Raw genomic sequence first — 22,165 nt, 5'->3', positions numbered from 1 at the left:
GACATTAAGGTTAACCTAGATCCACCTATTTGTTGATTTCCATTGGAAAGTAGATTTCCATCACAGAATGATTGTTTATATATATTTATGAGCTTGCTCTAGTTTTCTCACAGCCCTAGCCATCTCCCCAGTCCAGGCTCTGAAGTGACAATTCCTAATTTAAACAGTTTTCTGTCCCTTCCTCTATTTTTTCTACAGTGGCAACAGTGTGCCTTAAAGTGCTGATAAGCATGTCTGTTTGATATGAAACCTTCATTTAAAAAAACAAAACAAAACAAAACAAAACACTTGCCCCGATTATAGCAAGGACTAAGGTCTGAAATTGTACCCATCCTATCTATGTCCCTGCTCCTCTGCTTCGAGAAAGCTTGCTGAGGCTCAGGGGAAGGCATTCCACTCATGCCGATCTGAATTTCAGCACAGATACTGACACTCCATAGGATGGGTTGCTCTTAGCTTGGCAGACGAGAGTTAGAAAGTCATCGATTGTGATCAAGGGTCCAGGCAGAGGGAGGAGGCTTTGCACTCTCTCTCCAGTGTAGCTGAGTACCGCTCAGAGCTGTGTATATTAAACCCTCCCCAGGACACTCAGGAGGGATGACTTTTAGTATATTCTCCTCATCGGTTATGGTGTGTATTTAGCCTCTTGAAATGTGTAGAATGATTTTTGAAAACAATCTGAGACTGAGGTCATGAAGTCTACAAGCAGAGCCCAATGGGTTTATTTAAAGTCTTCCAAAGAAGAGAATGAGATAGACTGTAAATGGTAGTGTGATAATGCACTTTATATGGTTAACTAGTTAGAATCTGCTAGTCAAACTCCTTGTCATTTTATAGGAACCCAAAAGTGTTTAGTCAATAGCACTGGGGTTTGGATTCATTTTTTATGTCCTCCCAGCTTACCAAGCACTCCTTAATTTTTCTCCTGTTTTTCTATGCAATTGGACATCTGCATTCACCTTCCTCTCTGACCACCTATTCTGTACCTCCATGTCTGCCCTTCTCAAGGTATATTTCTCAAAGGTAGACACTCTGCATAGTTTCATGGTCAGATGTTCTTTCCTCATTTCTCTTCATACTTTTTCCTCAGATGCTATAAACAATCCCCATTTTTCAAGCTTCCTTGAAAAGCTGCCTTTCTTAGCTTTCCATTCTGGAATCCTCATCTAATTCCAACACTCTAATCATTTATGTAACAATCATCGATAGCCAGAAGTCCTTCTTAGCTTTTGAACTACAAATATAACCCACAGAATTAAATTCCGCTTAGAACTTCCTTTTCTCTGTTCAGAGTGCACTATTCTCCCTTCATCTTTAGTCTCAAGTTCTTGGAATCACCCCTCACTCCCTTTTTCTTACTTCTTGTACCAACACATTCTCTAATACTCTTGCTGGGTGCACACAGCCTGTAATAGTTAGAATAAAGGAACACAAAACAGGTACTCCCAACGTCAAGTTTCTGTTCCATTGTTTACCTTGAATAATGAGATCAGGTAAATTTCTCCAAAATAGCACACAGGGCTCCTTCCAAACAAGAGCCACCCTTTCAGAGACACTCTTTAAATTGGTGTTCAATGCCCTGTACACATTTTCTTTCCTATCTTATATATTTACAAAAATATATATTTACAAAGCAACCCATTCACATCCCTGCCAAAAAGACATCATGTAGTAATTTTTTTTTTCAATTAAGGGTGTTCCCTTTCTTGTCTGGATTCTATTTGTTTTGAAAATCCCAACTTTCACCATGAAATGTCCTTAACTCTTTCAGCCCATAAGACTTTACTCTTCTATGTGAGAATTGTTATTTACGTGGCTGCTTTGACACTTGTCACTGGCTGCCCTATTTTACGATCTCTCTTGATTGATAGCGCTATCAGCATTTTATGTATTTTCTCTCACTTTCTGTGTGCTCACAAACAGCGCACCTTGGGCTGCTTAGATATCATCGCTTCTGTCATTTTATAGGAATCCAAATGCCTGCATGCGACGAGTGCTTAATTAATACTCTGATTGACTGATGTGCATATGGCTTTCACTAGGGCTTCCTCTTGCCATTTTGTCCTTTCTATTGTTGTAAATCCTCCAACCTAGAGATAAACAGATCCTTTCTTTGAACTCCATCCACATATCTCAACTTCATTCATCCCAGAGGCTCATTCATCCCAAATTATAATGTCTGTCATTGCCCTGAATACCAGTGTAGGCCATCAAAATGATATGCCTGTTTGACTATACACATGTCTGTATTTGGTCTATGTGTAAATAAGTCATAAGGCATTGATTCTAGCATTACACTCTGTAAAATCTTGGAGAAATTAATCCACTGCTTTGTACTTTATCTACCTCATACATATAATTTTTGGTTTTCTTGGGTAAATCCTCGGGGATCATCTAACTCTAAAATGTCTAAGATTTTTGTCATAGCTGTTTATAGGTAATGTTTATCGGGCACTAACTTTGTGCTAGTCTCTTCATTCTAAATAATCATAAAAATCTCATGAGCCAGGTCCCCTGGTTATCCCCATTTTTCAGATGAGAAAACTCAGAACTGGAGAGGTAAAGTCATTTGCTCATGGTCACGGGGTTAGTAAGCATTAGAGTTGGGGTCTGAACCTAGGGAAATAAGAACAATGCAACACTGCTAAGAAAATTAAGTTGGAAGTAATTTTGGGTTCCTCCACTTGAGCTGCTGCAAGCTTTGTATACCCAGCATGAGTATTAGAGAATGCATTGGTACAGGAGTTGAGAAACAGAGGGTGAAGGATGACTCCAAGAACTTGAGAATGATGATGGGAGAATGTGCACTCTTACCAGAGAAAAGGAAACGTAGGGTCAATTCAGTTATTTTCAACCCCGACTTCGCAACCACGGTGGAGGAAATTTAATTCATTTCAATTCAGCTATTTTCGACCCCGACTTCTCAACCATGGTGGAGGAAATTTAATCGAAGTCCAAATTAGAAATAGTTTAATATAACTTCGAAATAGTTTTAATTAGAGGGAAGAGTGGGGCAGGGCTTGCTTTCTTTGCAAAGCTACCTTCTGTTGCTCAAAATAGATAACTGTGCAATATTCCAGATTGTCAAGTGAAGGCTTGCTTCCTCTGGCAGTTAGCCTTTGAGTCAGACAACAGCATGAGTTCCAAAGAATTTATACATTTCCCATAAACAAAGTGATGTTAAATGTACATATGGATATATTTCATATGCTCCAACCAGAGGCTCCTTTGCCAATGGTCTGGACCTATCTTGAGGCAGAGCTGATGAAAGCCATTCTTTGATGTTCTCAAATCAGTATGGTTTAGTGCTCCAATGGTGCTAAATTCAATATGGTGCTGGAATCTATGCAAAGATGCAGAGCTCCTGGTCCTGCAAATGGTATCACCCAGGCCTTCCCTGTAGAAAGCCCTTAATCGCCTCAGATAATCCTTGCTGTGCACTGAGGATGAACAAAATGCAAATAAAAAAAAGACAATTTTCACAGAAAGATATATATAAAAATCAAATATAATAACTGTATTCTTTAATTGCCATTTTTCCTGATGTCCAGCAATAACATATACATTCATTGAGCAGCAAAAGAGAAAATCATACTGAGCATAAAGTGCTCTAGTTGGAATTTTTTATATCTGCATTTCCCTACAAAATAAACATCTTTATATTCACAATATTTAGTTTGATATAACGAAAACGTTCTAACACTAAAAACTGTTCTCTAATCTAATGATAAATAACCACAAGTCCAGGGAATAATTAAGTATATACAAAAGATCTAAGTCTGTGTTCACATCAGTAAAAGGATGGCAATTAAAGTAAGTGATAGCTATAATTACCCACACATAACTATATTTCAGCAAATGAACAACACAGATAATTATTTCTGGGAAGCAGAGGTAACATGCAGATACTGGCATTCAAGAGAGAAATCGTTTCCTAGAAAATAACACTATTTCTGATTCAATTAGAACTTCAAGTTATTTTAAACATTTATTTCCATCTTGTGCCTGTATTTAGAAAGCACAGTGCATGTTGTAAATTATGAATCAGTACTAATAACTGCTTTAAGAATTATAACGTGTGTATACACACACACACACACACACACACACACACACACACACACACACACACACATATATATATCATGTGTTCAATTTTTATCATACTGACTAGAAGACATTTTCTGACTCTGCCCCCTGCATAAGACTTACTGGTTCACTGTAAGATGTAACATTGTTTTTAATTGGTAAATGCTTACTCAGTGCCTAACTATCCAGGGCATTATGCTGGATATTTTAATCATAGGAAAGTTTTAGAAACCCAGAAGTTCATGGTGTTCACAAAGTAGATCAAACATAGAAAGTGGTTTTATAAGACTAAAAACCCAACTGAAATAATTTTTCTTTTGTACGTATAACTTTTGAGATTTTTCAAGTGGTCTTTGATTAATGACAAGACAGAACTCGCTTTATTTAAAATCTTGTCCCTGTAAGCACTTAAGGAACAATACATAAATCTGTGCTTTAGGGTTTGGAAGTATATTATGTTAGGTTTAGAAGTCTGAATTCCTAGAGATGTAATTTATATTATTTTCAGGGAAATAATTTCAAGGCATGTATTCCACAAAAATTTCCATTTTTATCTAGAGATGTTTTTTTGTTGTTCTGTTGGTTTTTGGTTTTATTTTGATTTTTGGAATAAGAATCAGTTATTTGTATTGTTTGCTAGGACTATTTCCCAAGCCATAGTTTTTGTCTTTTGAATAAAAACACAAACAAATTAAATATTTTAGTGAAAGGACGCTTTCCCTTTTTTTACAGTAGGATATGCATCATCGAAGGTGAGCTAGGGAGAAGGCATGAAGTGAAATTTTAGCAAAAGTGATGGATCTATGGTCATCTTTCTCATATGTTTGTATATTCAGTTTAGATCATTCAATATATTTTAAATTCTCTTTTGTTTAGTGGCTAGTCTTAAATATCTCAAAATTGCAAGTAAAAGAGAAATGAATTACCTTCTTACTAGATATATGCAACCTTTGTGAAATACTCTTCTATCACACACTTGATGCCTATTGTTGTTATTTATATTCCATTTTTATTATTTTAAGAATATTCAATTTGAATATAAGGGCATACAATGTTTTTATTTAATTTACCTCCTCAAAGAGAGTTATCATCTGAGATTTTAGAAAGTAATTGATTTTTGAAAAGATTAATTCTCAATATTTCTATCTAAACACAAATCTGAACATTACACATTAACATGGAAAGTTTTACAAAATACCTATTTTAATCAAGTTGGAGTAATACATCATAAGCTCCCAGTGCTATTTTAAGGGTGGAAAATAGAAAGATAATTTTAATATCCAACAAATAGTACTTGGTTATTTTAACTCATAATAGTCCTATATGATGGAATGCTATGCATCCAATACCATAGCTACCTATAAACAATGCAGATCTATATTTGTTGACATAGAGATAAATTATATGATTTCCTAAGGGGAAAAAAGCAGATTATTAAAACTGTATGTATAGTATATAACTCAAACTTTATAAAAACAAAGCCAAATATATTATGTAGACATGTACATATGTTTGTATGAAAAAATAAAATTTGACACAGTGGAATATCAGACATATTTAGAATATTTCTAGGTAATGGAATTATAGTAGTTTTTAGTCTTTATTCTTTTCTGTATTTTCCAAACTGTCAAATAGAGCTTGTGTAATTTTTATAACTTGTATACAATTATAAGTGCCATATGCATAATGATATATATTTTAAGAAAGCTTCTGAAGTCATTGAAAAGAATACATTAAGAAAGGCCAATACTTGGGGAGCTTATATCATTATTTGCTGAACTTCTGTCTGTTCTTAGTGGTAATAAATTTTTGATAACTATAGTTCTTTTTGCTAGATGTCTTTACTGCTAGTCTAAAAATCTTTTGTATCTTACAGGAGTCATTCTCCCCACCTCCCCAAAACACCATAAAGCCTCCTTCTTGTGAGCCAAATACTTCTAATCATTATATGTAACCCCTGCTTCATATGGAGGGGTAAGATTCATAAACACTTTTGGGGTTTCTTCTCTGTGTGCGTGTGTGTGTGTGTGTGTGCGTGCATACACATGAATGCAAATCATTAAGTCAATTTTTTTTCTTAGCCAACAGAACATTCCCATATCATTCTGGAGACCTTAATGTTAAGCTTAAACAAACCTGTCCCATCTAATTACTACCATCAATGACTCCCAAAGTGCTACTCATGATTAAAATTCCCTGGCTAGTTTTTATTCTATATCCATTCTCCCCTTCCTCCTTGGAGAATCAGCAATGAACGTCTTTGGGTCAGCAATATTCTCAGCTGAAAGCCCACCTTCCCAGCGCTGACTCTGAGGACAGCAAGAGATAGGACAGCGATTCTCTGAGGGCCGTTAAGTTCCACAGTCCTGGATAACTAACACCCATTCTGAAATCTCCCTTCCTCTCTTCCTCTCTCTCACTCAATATTTTTAAACTGTGGAACTATAACTACAACAGAAGTCAAGGAATAGAAATTGTCGGCTACCCAGAGGCCTCCATCATTCTCTTTCTCCAAATGAAGTAAATCGCTGTCCTGACTTTATGGTAATCCCTTCTCAGAGCCCCTCATCCTTGCTATTCAGTTCTGTAATTCTACAGGGTGTATTAGAAAAAGTAGTGTTATCTTGTGATTTTAATTTGCATTTCTCTAATTGCTAGTGAGGTTAGACTCTATTAAAAATGTTTATTTAAGTGCTTGTTCATGTATCCTGTCCTATTTCCTATTCAGTTGTCCTTTTTGGTTTGTTTTTAATTTAAGTAAACTGAATATGACCCTTTGTTGCTTAAAAATGTTGAAAATATTTTATCTCCCATTCTCTCTCTCTATTTTTTTTAAATTTTTTTTTATTTTTTAAAATATTCCCTCTTTACTGTTTGTACTCTTTTCTGTGCAATTTAAGAAATCCTTCCTAGTAGGGTTGACAATTTTCTGGCTATCAATTATATTTAAAGAAGATGAAAAATTATAAATCTTAGACAAATGATAATAATAATTACATATTTTGATTATATCAAAAAGCATATAATAAAATGATTGTACCTGAGCAACAATAACCAAAAAATTCTTTCTTCTCACATCTCTGAGGTTAAAAAAAAGATATTGTCCTATATTTTCTTCTATAAATTTTATTATTCTGTGTTAGATATTTAGATCTATAATCTACCAGGAATTGTTTTGTTTGTATAGAGTGAGATAGGGGTCAAATTTCATTTTTTTTTCTTCATGTGGATAGTAATTGATTATCCTTTCTCCAGCGCCCTACAATACAAAGTTTGTCATGAATTAAGTGCTATTTATGCAAGCTGGGAGACTTTTTTTTTTCCTTATTCTTCTCTGGAAGAGTTTGTGTAACACTAGCATTTTTTATTCTTAGAATTTGGGAAAAACTTATAAAAAAGACCATTTGGGCCTAGAGCTTTTCTTGTAGAAAAGTATTCAATTAGATATTCAATTAATTTAATATTTATGTTACTATTTAGCTTTCCTATATTTTTTCCTCCATTTTGGTTAGTTGTATATTTCTTTTGAGAAATATGACTATTCACCTAAATTTACAAATTGATTTTGATATACATCTGTTCATAATATAGTCTTTTTATTTTTTAATTTCTGCAAGATCTGTGGTAGGTCTTCTTCTTTATCCATAGTATTGGTTATTTGTATTCACTTTATTTCTCTATTGCCTTTGTAAAATAATTTATCAATTTGTTAAATGTTTCAAAGATTTTTTTTCAAATAAAACCAGCTTTTACCTTTGTCATTTGTTTTATACTTCAATAACTTATGTTCTTATCTTTTTTACAACTTTCCTTCCATTTTCTTGATGTTTAATTTGTGGTTCTGTTTCTAACAACATTTTTAATACTGATTTTCAGCTTTTCTTTGCTTGCAATAATATGTATAAAGCTGAAAATTTCCATTGATTAAGACTTTGGCAGCGTCCCACAAATTCTGTTATATTTTTAGTGTCATTAGTAAAAAAGTTTTTGTGTGTGTATGTGTAATAGAAATGAAAGTTTTACTTTTCAAGTAAATGAGAATTGCTGTTTTTAGATATTTGAATGGTATCTTTTCTTTTGCTATCTTTTTATATTTAAACTATCAGTATCATCATGTTTTACATGTTCCTTAGAAATCGTAGGCTTTAAAATGTTGTATTAATCAATTTATCTTTAATGTAAACTTATCTAATTGAATCTTTTAAAATTTAATGGTATTCAATTCAGTTTAACTGTTTTTATATATGCTTTTATATCTACCATCTAAGACCTTCCTATTTATCTTAGCTTTCAGATATTCCTATTTTACTTCTTTTTTGCCATCTTTTGGGGTTGATTGACTTTTTATTATTCTATTTTACTCTTTCTCTTAGTTTGGGAATCATACACCCCACTACTATTCTTTCAGCAGTTACCTTTGAAATTATAACCTGCTGGTTTGATTTATCAATGTATAATATTAAACATATTTTTTTACCCCCTCCTAACTTCACTAACTTTTAAAAATTGTTGTTTATTCCATCCTGAATTTCTGAGCATTCTGGGTCTGGCCATGTTTAATTCTTTCAGTTTTTATTTTTTTTTTGTACAAATATTTTAACTCCCCTTCATTCTTACAGGACGTTTTTAAAATTTATTGCTTATAAAATTCTAGATTGGAAGTTATTTTATTTGAGAATGTTAAATGTTATTTCATTGTTTTTGAACTTCAATTGCTGCTCTTTTGAAGGTAATTTGTCTTTTTCACTTCTGGCTGCTTTTAAAATTCATGCTTCTGGTTTCTTTTTATTTATTCTACTCAGACTTTTCAAATTATATGTACGTGTATACATATATACATACATATATACATATATACATATGTATATATACACACATATAATATACATATATATACATATGTATGTATATATATACATATAATATACATATATATATCAAAAGTCACATTTATAGACCGTAAGATTCACCCTTATTAATTGTACACATCTATGAATTTATAGGAAAACACACATTCCTGTTTGTCAATAGCACCACATGCTCCTTGGCTGTTTACTTGGTCTGAGTGTTGTGTCTCCCAGAATTACTATATTGAAATCCTAATCCTCAAGGTGATGGTATTGGAAGGTGGAGCCTTTGGCATGACAGTAGATCATGAGAGCAGAGCCTTCAGGAATGGAATTAGTGCACTTGTGAGAGAGTCGCCATACAGCTCCTGCACCCCTTCTGCCATGTGAGCACATAGTGAGAAGTGGGCAGTTAGCAGTCTGCAACCTGGAAAAGGGCCCTCACCAGAACCCAACCATGCAGGCACCCTGATCTTGCCTTCCAGTCTAGAGGACTATGAGCGATAAATTCCTGCTGCTTATTAGTAATTCAGTCTATGACATTTTGTTATAGCAGCTTGAATGGACTAAGACAGCAGTCTATCCCCTGCCATTACACCTAGCCTCTGGCAACTACTGATCTGTTTTCTGTCCTATAGTTTTGCCTTTTCCAAAATGCTCAAATAAATGGAATAGCACTTACAGTCTTTTGATTCTAACTTTTTTCATTGAGTGCAATGTGTTTACGATTCATCTATTTTGTTATGTGTAATTGTAGTTCACTGTTTTTATCACAGAGATTTTCCATGTGCTAGTCAGCCTGAAAAATGGCCCCCAGTAGGCTCACCTCTAGGCACTCACACCTCCCATCGAGTGGACTGAATCTTTGACTCCCAACAAACAGAATGTAGCGGAAGTACAGATGCACCCTCTAATAGTAGGCTGTGTAAAGACTGTGACTTTCATCGTGGATGTTACTTCTGGCTTTCTTGTAGATTGCTTGTTTTAGGGGAAGCCAGTTGCCCTGTTGTGGGACCCACCCTTATGGAGAAGATCATGTAAGTGTGCCTAGAAGTGGATCTTTCTGAGGCTTGCTGGTAGCCAGGTGAGTGATCTTGAAAAGAACAGCATGGAGGAAGGTTGAGCTGAGTTATAACTTTAAATCAGGCAGTCAACAAAAGCCACAGTGAGCAAACATAAAGTAAGGAATTCAGGAAGTTAGCTGATGGCAGGGGAGAGCATTTCAGGTAGGGGAACAGCAAAGGCCTTGAAATAGAAACATGTCTAAATTGCGAGACGGCCTGTGTGGCTTGAGTGGAGTAACTCTATGTATTACTAGATGTTTAAATGAAGAGAAGTTGAAATTACCATTAATTATAAAATGTTAATTCAAGAAAAGGGATACTTTGTACCAAAGGCACTCAGCTCAGCCACATCCAGATACTTGACCCACAGGAACTACGAAATAATAGCTGTGTATCGTATTTAGCCTCTGAATTCTGGGGAGTAATTTTCACACAAATAGGTGACTAATATGAGCCAGTCACCAGTTGAAGGACACTTTATTTTCAGTTTTAGGTTATTATGAATAAAGGCACCATAAGCATGTGCATACAGATGTTTGTGTGGATACTGTTTTCATTTCTTTTGCGTATAAATACGCAGGAGTGGGATTGGTGGGTCACACAGAAAGTGTGTGTTGAACTTTATAGGAAACTGTTAGAACATCCATCTCCTTCTTCTGTTCAGTATAAGCCTCATTTTACACTGGTTCCCATAGACCAAATATTCCATAAATATCTCTGAAAAGTCAACTAATACTGAATACAGCTTTAATTCTTTAACTTAACCTATAATAAGTTGACAATATGCCCTACAGTGAAGTTTTATAGTTTATATTCTATTTTCCAGTTTTAAGCCTATTTTGTTTTTATGTTTTAAATCCATTCTCCCTAGAAAGTTGATACAACTTAAATCTTCTCTATTTTACTTCTGAGTTTAAAGAGTGCTTACCATTTGAGACGGAATTTCCATTTTCAGTAGTGATAGCACTAGAGAGTGAATTAGATAACTGGATTCCATGGTTATTTGCATTTCTATCTTGAGTCTCTGATGCAATTTCTGATGTTGCAGGATCATCTCGGCGAGTTAGGTTCATGTTAGTTTCAAAACCTAAAATAAATTTTAGAAAATATTATTCTTTTCTGATAAAATACACCGAATAAGTTGAAGAAAATACTGAAAGGAAATAATACAACGTATGAAATCAAACACTAATTGCATTTAAAATGATAAATTGGTAATAATAATCAAATTTATGTCCTATAAGATATTTATCAAATTTCACCACAACATTGTCAAACATAATGAGAAATAGTAACTGGTCAAAATGCGTTTCATAATTTGTCTTTTTCAAACATATCTATAAAGAATTTTGATGTCATAGATCAAATGACTTGTCATTATAACACTTCCCATTAGAGAAGGCTATTTCCTAAAAGACATGTGGCAATAAGTTTATGTTTCAGAAGTTTTCTGAATTATTAAGTAGAGCTGAGGCAACCTTATAGCTTTGGCACAAAATAAGAAATATGTTTTCATCATTACTATAAATGTGTTATTATCCATTTAGGAACACTAAACTTCAAAGCCCCACTCCTGCATTCTATACACTAAGAATATTACCTAAATGTTTATTGCATGTCCCAAATTGAGCACTCGGAGAAATGCAAACACAGAAATCATTGTCCAAATTAGAGTGAAGAGCCAAATAAATCTATATTTTTTAAACTATGTGGTAATAATAAAGTAAAATATAACAAATGCTAGGGTTTGCAACAATGTCTGCTAGATTTTTCTATAATGACTGCGTTATCCTTAGTCAGGTTCTACAAGTGACAGTGTGCAAATCAAGCACAATTGTCATCATGGTGTCGGGCGTGGCCCTCTCCACCTCTCGCCCCCTCCACCTGAGTCACTCACGTTCCCTCTCAGACTGGCCAAGTGTACCTGGGATTGGCTCTTGTTTTCCCAAGGACCTCAAAAATGCTCCAACCTACTGGGAGATTTCTGCTTAACATCAGGGATATACATGCTGCTTCTGCTCTTGTCTCTTGGTACACAATAGATTCTGGCTGTCTTTAGTTAGGTCTTTCTGAAGTTTTAGGCTAATAAATTATTCAAAAGGAATAATAAGCATAATTATTATACTCTATAAGTGGCAGAACAGTTTATCCCCTGTGATCCCAACATCCAGGATCTCAACAGGCAGAGAGGTCATCCGTGTTTTGCTGAAAAGGGAATTAAGATCACCCAAGGTCAAGTAGCTGGGAAGCGGTGAAACAGAACTTTAACCTTTGTATTCCGATTATTGTTCAGTTTTTTGTTTTTCTCTAAAAGACAAATTATACTATGTCATTTCCATGCTTTAAAATCTTAAATGAATTGTGTGCCTAAATTCTAAGGTAGGAAGGAAGGATCATTGGGAGGAAATGAGGGAGGTGGGAGGGAGGGAGGAAGAATGAAGCAGGTCAGCCAACCCTCTAGAGCTTGTCTCCCAAGGTCGAGATTCACTTGATCCTTTTGAATACTTCCTCCTGGACATTCTTTCCTCTTGTCCTTGACACTTACATTTAAATTACACTACAGGCCACGGACATTTCCCTAGATGCTCCATATTGACTCTCATTTCAGTGCTTCGGTCTATACATTCTATCTGTTTATCTCGAATGTGCTCTCCACTCATCGACCCTGCCTCTTCCTACCCACCAATGAGGGTCTTGTTCAGATGACCTGTAATGCAATGACCACACATTTACAAGTAAAGCACAAAATGCAGCACAGAGAGGAGCCTGGTCTTCCCAGGTAGAGTGATGGCCTAAGGTTTAGAGTAGGAAATGCTGGGTAAACAGACTGAAGGCAAAATGAGCAGGGCTTTAAAAACTAGGAAGAAAAGTTTATATTTAAATGATCCAGTGAGTCACTGTAGCTCCTGACTTCTTGCACTTAAAAAACAAGTGAAAAGGCTTTGGTCAAGCCAGCCTGTGTAAGAATATCATGTCAGGTGATCTAAACCATCTTAGTTCTTGACAATGAGAAATTATCAATGACAATGAGAGAATATCTGTACAGTTTGGTCAACTCCTTTTTGCCTTTTAAAAAAAATCTTTGGAAAGTTAGTAAATCAGGTTTGGTTTTTAAGCTGTCTCACCTACTTTTATTCCTCTTTAAGCTTTTTTTTTTTTTTAATTCTTAAATTCAGTTGTTTATTGAGCACCTACTATGTGCCCAACACCCTCCAGGTGCTAGAAACAAAATAAAGAAAACCACAGACAAGCAGCTGGGAATTTAGTGCACAGTTTGACAACAGACAAATAAGCAAATAAACAGATAATTAAAAGTGGTAGACTCCCAGCTGGGTAGAAAAAAATTAATGAGCAGTGAGGGTAGGCAGCCAAAGTTTTCAGGCAACAGTGGGTTCAAAGAAACATCTCTAGGAGGTCACATTTAGGCTCAGAGAAAAAGGAAGGAAAGAAGTAGCTGTGTAGTAAGACAATCTCCCCACATGTGTGAAGACTCCAAACAAGAAACCAGGTAGTAGGATCCCAAAGAGCTGGGTGCAGGGAAGCAAAGGGCCTGTGGGAGAGGGGTTGAGATATCACTCAGGGTGGGGAGGCCGCCACAGGCAGGAATTGAAGTTTTGTTCTCACTGCAGTGGGAGGTTACAACTGAAGGGTGTGAAGCAGGGAGAACCTCCCTGGGTAAATAAGGGCAGTTCTCTTATGTCTGGTGGTGCAAGGCTCAATTCTCTGAGACACTGTCGAGACTCCTGGTATGAATATTTGATGCTGGTTTTCCTCATAACTGATTTCTATCTCATAAATAGTTGATATGTAAATACAATTTAAAATATAGTAAAAACTTCCTTTTCTGCTATTAACATTAAAAAAGAAAGTTTTCATACTTCTAATCATCGGGTTAAATTGTAGCCAAGAAATGTTTCTAAATTTGTCACAATAAGCTATGATCTTTACATTATCTACTAAAATTTTCTCTATATTTTTATATTAAAAGTATATGTCTGCTCAAGAATGACTCTGGGTTGGAATAAGGGAATAAGTCCCTCTTAAAGTAAAGACATAATAATTAATGGTCAACCTAATGCTTATTAGTCACATTGCTTTTACAATAATTACCGGCTCCTGAGTGTTTATTACGTGCTAATCCCCTGCTAGATGTGATACTTGATTTAGCTCTTGTTTTCCTAACAATTCTGAAGAGTTGTCACTATCACACCTATTTTCAAGATGAGGTCATTGAGGCTTGGGGAGGTTAATCTATGTGCAACATTTCACAATTAGTGTTGCTGATGGATTCAGACTATAGCACAGCAGGGCTCCACCACCCACCCACACTCATTCCTGTGCTTGGTCCCTTATGTAAAATCTTCCCTCCTTATTTCATTTGTTGATGTAAAAGGTAAGGCAGCTTCTTTACTGTGGCTTTATCACCCATGCCTCAGCGGTAATGAAATGGGAAATGCAGGTTTAAAACTTGTACACTAACCACTGAAATAGGGTTGCAAAATTAATATAGGTGTCCTCACTTTGCAGTTATCCTTATTCATTAATATTAACTGGGGGGGGGGGGGGTTCCTGGCTTACTAAATTCTGTGTCAGCCTCTGCTCATAAACACCCTTACTCCAAGTTAAATCCAAACATGTAAAAGTGTCTGTGCCCCAACTTTTTAATTTCTTGATTCAGTCACAATGAGGGTCAAACGCAGAAACTCTCAATAATCTGGTTTTGTTGTAAAGTGTCAGTTTAGCACAATGCTCCTTGTCAAAATTATGCCCATTAGTCTGTATTTAAGCACTGAGGGAATGAAAACGATGACAAATCCAGAGGAGGCTGGCATTAACTATGAAGAAGCCTTATTATAAAAGTGCATTGACAAGATGCATACTTTTTGAAGACTTTTCAAAGGAATAATACAGAGAAAACAAAGTTATCAAGTTTGTTTATGCTTCCAAGCAGTGGCCATCAGAGTTTTGAAGGTAAAGAAAAGTTGGTCGTACCAAAGGGAAATATTTGAGATTCTCAAGGAGTTTAAGCAAAATAGCAGAGGAGTAAGAACTGTAGAATACTATATAACAATTTAAGTAAGGTACAACTGGGTCATTTTTTATCTCTACATCCAGTAAGATCAGTAATTTGTGTAGTTTAGTGGCATCCTTTGGTCAGGTACATCATAATACTGGTTGATTCAAATTCCTGTGGTGGTTTCTTATAGCCTATAAACAGGATTTCTCCATGACCCCTGTCTGGTGTTGTTTTCACAGGTATGGGAGAAATGAATCACACTGGGATCTGACTCAAAGTCTTGGTCTGTACATTAGGATGTGATTATTAAATACAAGTATGCAGTGCAGACACATTTAAGTTGAACTGCAATCCAATGAGAGAGTTCTAGCAAAACTCTAAATTAGAATATACAAAAAACAATGAGTTGTCCTTGTGTTAGTTTTTATATAACTAAAATATCATACTGGGTGGGTATGATCCTTTGAAACTGTGGTTTTCAATAGGAAGTGATATTGCCACCCCCCAACCTCCTTTCCCCCAGGAACATTTGGCAATGTATAGAGATGTTTCTTCTTGTTACACTGGGGGAGGGAGATGCTACTGGCATTGAGTAGGTACACAGCAGGTATGCTACAAAATCCCCATGATGAAGAATTATCTGGCCCAGAATGTCAATAGTGCTGAGGCTGAGAAAGCCTATCTTAAAACCTAAGGCAGATTGCTCCATTCCCCTACTCTAGTCTCTCCACTGGTTTCTTATTTTCTTCAAAATAAGACCTAAGGGTTTCCTGAGGCTAAGAGACCCTTCACTGCCCCAATTAACTCCTTGCCACATGCATCCCTGTGCTCCTCACTTAGCCTCTCATTCTCCCGGATGGAGCATGGGGGCTCTGATCAAACCTTCCCTGAGCACAAGGACTTGCCGGACAACCTTCTAGAAAAAAAGCACACCCCTCCCTGCCCCAGGTCAGTTTCTGTCCCTACTTCCTGCTTTCAATTTTGTACAGAGTCCTTCTCACTGCATGACACATTACATTTCAATTGTTTGTTTTGTGTTTCCTCCCTCTGGAATGTTGGCATTGTGAGCTCAAATGCAATGTAGGTGCCTAGAACAGTATCTACCCTTAGCAGGTGCTCAATAAATATTTGTTGAAAGAAAGAGGGAAAAAGAGAATAAAGGAATGCATTAATTATTACAACAACACTGTTACAGAAATTTAATTTTCTAAAAGGAACTACACCTTTTGTAACTAAAATAGTTGTTTACTAAATGAAAAATTCATGTGAATGACTATGGAGAAATCACATATCACAGTAATAATTTCTCTCCAGTCACATGAGATTATTGGAAACATATGAAAGGATTTCCACTGTTAATAATATGACTTGGAGTTCTAATCCCTACTTATTTAAAATTACAAGGTAAGAGAAATATCACATTGTGTGAGGTGAAATTTTTCTGCTTGTTCAAAGGACCAGAGCTGTTTGCTTCCTATCTACGAGTGTTAACTTGAGGAAGAAAAGACTTATGGATATTTGAAATCTACTCCTGACCCACAGTGGGAGGATTCATGTTTCTAGTACTGTCCTACCAGTTATCACTGATAAATATTTCATTATTTTCCTACCAATATGCAAAGTCCATAGATATTCAGTTTTTAAAAATCTTTTACACAGTTTTACGATCTCTAATGTCATAAAATTACAGTCAGCCTGGTAAATGTTGGCTCTGACATCTTGGTAGCTGGAGATGGGTAGAGGCAGGCTGACCAGGAGTCTAGTTAGTGGAGGTTCCAGACTCCACTTCTACTTGCAAAGGCCACTTCTAAGGCCCAGGAGGAAGTGGGGCAATGCGTGAACAGTTAACACTTGAGTACCTGACAGCTTTTTTTTGTCAAAATTTCTATAGTAATGTAGTGATAATGATTTATTTATTATTCTTTCTTTTTTCTCTTTTTTTCAAGAAATATTTATTGAGCATCTACTATGTGCAGGCACTGTTTTAGGCATTAAACAATAAGTAATTTGCTTTATTTTCTTATTTAAATTAATGTTCACTTTACTCCATATTTTTTTGTCATCTTTATTCTTTTTCTTAAAGAAGTCCCTCCTCCCTCCAGTTACATAAGCTTCAATGTCTGGAGAAAATAGAACCTGTCGCAGGCATACAGGGGTCTCGCAGTAGTCTATCTGATCAAATCCTTAACTCTGGGAGTTCACACTCACTAAGAAAAGAATGGGTATGGAATCACCGAATAAAGCCACAAGGCAACATAGCCTCTACTTCTTATTAACACCATTTTTGATGATCGTTATTGCTTTTTGCAGGTCCTTAGGGAAATGTCCAAGTAGGAAAAGCATTACTCCTAACTAGTCATCCAACTATTTTGCAAGTTTATCTTGATACGAAGGTGTGAATAAGTTCATGTAAGTGGATGTGTGTAAGAAACGAAGGCAGGATTTTGTTGGGGGGAGAGGAGAGGTAAGATGAAAGCTAAGGAGAGGAATTTGTTAGAGAATGAACTCAAAGATTCTGCTGGGGAAGAGAGAAGTTTCTTACAAGAGAGACAGTAGTTTCCTTGAATAAGTTTGGGCCAGCTAGAGAAATATGGTGAGTAGAAGGAGTGACTGAGAGAAGTATTCATTCCACTTCAACAGCAAGAAGAAATATGGCCAAGGGCCCAGTAGTTGGTCCATCTCTGGGAAAGAGAGATGTCCTCGGGCTGGTGGCCACTCTGGTGGTTACGTGGTAGCTGAACATAGAAGGGAAGAGTGGTGAGCCATCAGCCGATTACATTCTTTTTCCAAACTGGGATATTTCGCCATGGATTCAGCAAGTATTTATTAAATACTACGCAGTCCAAACTTTATGGTAAGATTTAGCTGAAAGTTTTTGGAATTTTTTTTTTAAAAAAAAGATCCCTTAAATGCTTGCATTCTGGAATGGTGATAAGACACAATAAATGACAGGAATTTATGGTACAAACTGATGCGTGCAAGAAGAAAAAGCACAGACGACTGTACATCTATCTTGAGAATTTAGGAATGAAAAACCCCTGCAGCATTCTCATCCTACTCAGCTGAGTTAATGTAGTATGTGTGTGTGTTAAAGCCTTTGACACATAAAATGCCAACATGTGTGGGAGGGACATCCAGGGTGCATTCTAATGGGTGCCTTTTCTCAGGCTTCTGGGTATTGACTTGCTCAAAAGGTGAATGCCTTCATGGGGTCTTCAATGCAAATACTAAGGCAGCAGAAGACCAAGGTCTGGAACGAATGCGGTTTAAAATGCCCCAGGAATCCAAGGGGCGGGGCCGCAATAGCCAGGTGAGCCTTTAGGGCGTGGGCAGGAGCAGAAAACACTGGATTTTAAAGCATTAACAGAATGTGGAGAAGAGGAGGGAAAGAGAAGCAAAAAGTGTAAAGCAAGAGAGTCAGAACTGAGTGGGCTCAAGAGGGAGAAGAGGCTGGCTCCGTCCCAAGTCTGCCCTGGGAAGTGGGAGACGTTTGGAGTTTATGTGGCATCACACAAGTGGGCTCCAGCAAGCATTTTGAGTAAGGGCATGACATGAAGAAGACTATTTTTAAAATGTTATTAATCTAGCAAAAAGTGTACAGCTGGATTAGCTTCCAGGAGAGATTAGAAACAGAAAAGCAGTGAGAATTTAGACTCAGGACACCAGGGAGTGGGCTAAATTAATCCCTTTGAGCTGAGGGACAGGGAGTAAGTCAGGACCAGCTAGGTGCCCGGAGAAGAGGATGAGTTTGGTGCTGTGCATGTTGACTTCGGATAGTTACATGCCTAAAGGCTAAACTTTGTGGCAATTATTTGAACAAGAGCATTTATTAGGACAACAAAGAAAATGCCTAAGAGAGACTTAAGAATCTCTCAGTAGGGAGGCTTTCTTCCAAGAAACTCGACATTCCAATCAATGAATAAGGAGACAGAAGGTGACACACGAGTGATAGCGGATACAAACAGGCAGGTGCAGGCTTGAAGTGGGGGAGCACATGGGGCGGAGTGGGGGTGGCAGAAGTTAAAGGCTTTGCAAAGCAGAGGGAGGCTGACAGTATCAAATGCCACAGAAAGGTCAAGGAGAATGAGGCAGGAATGAGCAATGTTGTGCTTCTTTAAGAAGAAAGCTTAAAAACATCTTTTCTCTCTTAGTTACCTTAACTTGAGATAATTTTAGGGTGTATTTTGGAAAAGTGTAAGATAAGATCCAGGTTTCAGTAATGCAGAAGAAAAACAAACTATAGCTGTTTGACTGATTTAATACCAAGAGTGCTATGCAAGGCATCAAAAATGTGAAAATACATTTTAAACTCATTACTCATGCTGGCTGTAATTTATTCTGCAACTCTATAGGAAAATTCCTCTTCAGAAAGGCTATTGCATGAAGGGAATGTGCCTGTTTTTTCCCATGTGGCATGAAGGAAAAGTGCAAACGCTGAGAGGGTGGCTGGCATGGTCTTGCTACTGCTCAGGTTCTCGTATCTAACATCTAGGAGTCACGGTCAGACCGCGCTTACAGATCCACACAGGTGGTGTGCGATTAATTCGGATAGGATCGCTTAGACCCCAAATCGGCATCTAGTACATGTTAAATCAAATCTACATTGTGTTACAAGAAACAATGCCTTCTAAATCTCTGATTTTTCTAAAATCTTATATTATTGTACATGAGGAAGAAATACAAGTAAGGAATTAGAAATCACTTGTAGGTTCCCCTGCATTCTGCTATCATAAGCTTCTAAGAAGTGAATTAAACCTTTTTCTTATACACGAAAGCATAACCCAAACATTTGGCATATCGCCTCAGAGAAAGACAAATTTCAAGTATAAGGATTCACATGGGCATAGCGGCTGATCCTAAAGCCAAATAAGAAGAGATTTCACATGCGAAGTTGCAGAGATAAAAGATGTCAGTAGAGGGGTGTGTTGTTAAAGGGGAGACATGTAGGCTTATGAAGGGTGCACATTGAATTTGTGTATGTTTTCGATAGCACAAGTCTAACTGACCCCAAACCAGGTGAATCAGATTTTATCATCCCTTTGCTAACAGGTGCAGAAATGTATCAAGAGAGGGCTTCAGTGTCTACGAGTAATATAGAACCGGGAACAGAACACTAAGTTCCCAAGCGTTTACTCTTGTGACACAGCAGTATCCCACAGTTTCTATAAGAACTGATCACTTAAGAAACAGAAAAAAATAAAATAAAAAAAAATAACACCGTGGCAACTGAAAAGGATGGATTTGAGAAAACATAATTGCCCTATGTGCTGCTGACCTTAAAAGGCTAGAGCTGGCCCCCAGCATTCCTTCCTACTTTTTGATAACCCCTTATGAAATCATCATTCTTTACATCAAAATTCCTCTTGAACGTGTGTCTTAAGCATTTTTCTGTAGCAGAAAGTGCCACAAACACTTATCCTCTGGGTTAAGTGGGTAAAATAGAAATATTTCCTTGACCCCTACTCTTAGCTCCTGCCACCCACTCCCCTGCCAAGTTTAAAGAGAGGAAATGCGAACTGAAGCAGGAAATAGAGTGATATCTGCAACAGTGTATGTGCTGAGCAGAGGGAGAATGTATTGATAGCAAAGCTAAAAAATGGCTGTCGATATAAATAAAGTCTCAGGACCCAAAAATGCTATGCCAATTTTCTTTTACATTTAACTAAATACTTTCGTTCCCCTCTATTCTGTCCCTGCCATAATGGGGAAAAGATCACATTAATTCCTTTCCTTTTCCTGTACTTGGGAAGCTTTCCTTTCCTATAATTAGCTGAATATGCAACACCTAAACAACAAGCTGGCCTGGCCCGGAGACCCATTCCTCATGTATAATTTCATAGGTCATGCAGTTATTTATATTGCTGTTATTTTTACATTTCCTAAATGCCAGGTAACGCAAATCCAGGCGTCCTGGAACGCAACTCCTGCAAAGCAGCACTGTTTGTCTCGGCAGCGTATGATTTAGTCTAGTTAAATGGTCTCCCTTCACTTTCTCCAGAAAGCAAATAATATTCCTGCTTTTTTAGTGAGAGCATTTAAGTGTTTGTGACGCCACCATGGTGTCACATGGACGGTAAGTTAGTGAAGCCTATTGTCTGAAGAAACCAACACAGGGCAGCCTCCCTCACACTTCTGACAGTTCACTTGTCCTTTCTCAGGTAAACCACCAATGCCCAGCAGCAGATCTTGTCAGAACAAGAGTATTTACGCATGTATTTATTTTCAAAAGAATTGCACTGACTCTATTTTGTCTCTTGGCACATAATCTTCTGTATATAGAGCTACTAAGTGAGCCCCTCCTGGATTTTTAATAGGCAAATTGTTTTAAGAATAACGACTGCAGTTCTTAAGAAAAATACAATCTACTTTGCTTCATTTCAGGGATACTAGCTTGTGCTCTAGTTGTAACATGCCATTCTAGTGCCTTCTAGCCATCCCCTTCCTCTGCCACATAAACCTCAGCATGACTAGAAATATGGTTGAATCACTTATGTGTCATACAAGACAGTAAAGCTCTGTTAGCATTAATTTCACTGATATAGTTGCAGCAGGTCAGAACCAGTAAAATCAGCAAAAGTTAAAACAAAACAAAAAAAATCCTTGTTCCGAACTAATTACAAAACTTACTTGTCTAAAATATTTAATAGCCAAAGGGCACAAGCCGGGACCCATTGGAGCTGGTGGGAGCCATATACCTTAAGCCTCTCGTGATGTCAACATTTAACTGAGAAGAAAAAGGGTGGACCTGGGGCCAGGATGCCTAAGGTGGTGGGGTAGTCCTGTGAACCTTGCAGAACTCAGGACAACAGTCATTTCCAACTGGTACAAAGATATTTTAATATTTCAATAATAGTATGGTGATAACCTTGCACATCTGACTAGCAGCCAGCAGCTCTGAGGCCTTACATAATAAATTAAAAATATCTTTGAAGACTTAAATTCTTGTCAAAATTTTCCTCAAGCCACTTGGACTATTTCTTTGATAGCTCCTGTGTGTCCTTTATTGTAGGTAGGTAGGTTGTCATTATTAATTCCTATGCCTCTAAATCATATGTGCATGTGACTTAATTCCCCTTGAGCCATCCAAGTGACATATCACAGAATAGATGTCAGATACTCAGAAAGGATGAGCAACTGGGACACTGTAG

At 36.9% G+C, this 22,165-nt stretch overlaps 1 protein-coding gene across 1 annotated transcript in view; it reads right to left on the bottom strand.

The window, feature by feature from the left end:
- Positions 1-22,165, bottom strand: part of MYO16 (myosin XVI) — a 494,098-nt gene that overhangs the window by 30,770 nt on the left and 441,163 nt on the right. The window contains exon 33 of the mRNA XM_023519764.1: positions 10,929-11,087. Coding sequence (XP_023375532.1) covers positions 10,929-11,087 — 159 coding nt within the window. The remainder of the gene's footprint in view (positions 1-10,928; positions 11,088-22,165) is intronic.

This window comes from Pteropus vampyrus, unplaced genomic scaffold (genome assembly GCF_000151845.1).
Source record: "Pteropus vampyrus isolate Shadow unplaced genomic scaffold, Pvam_2.0 Scaffold236, whole genome shotgun sequence".
In the NCBI taxonomy this organism is placed as follows: domain Eukaryota; kingdom Metazoa; phylum Chordata; class Mammalia; order Chiroptera; family Pteropodidae; genus Pteropus; species Pteropus vampyrus.
Note: the sequence above shows the minus strand (reverse complement) of the source record. Positions and strands in the feature narration are given on the sequence as shown.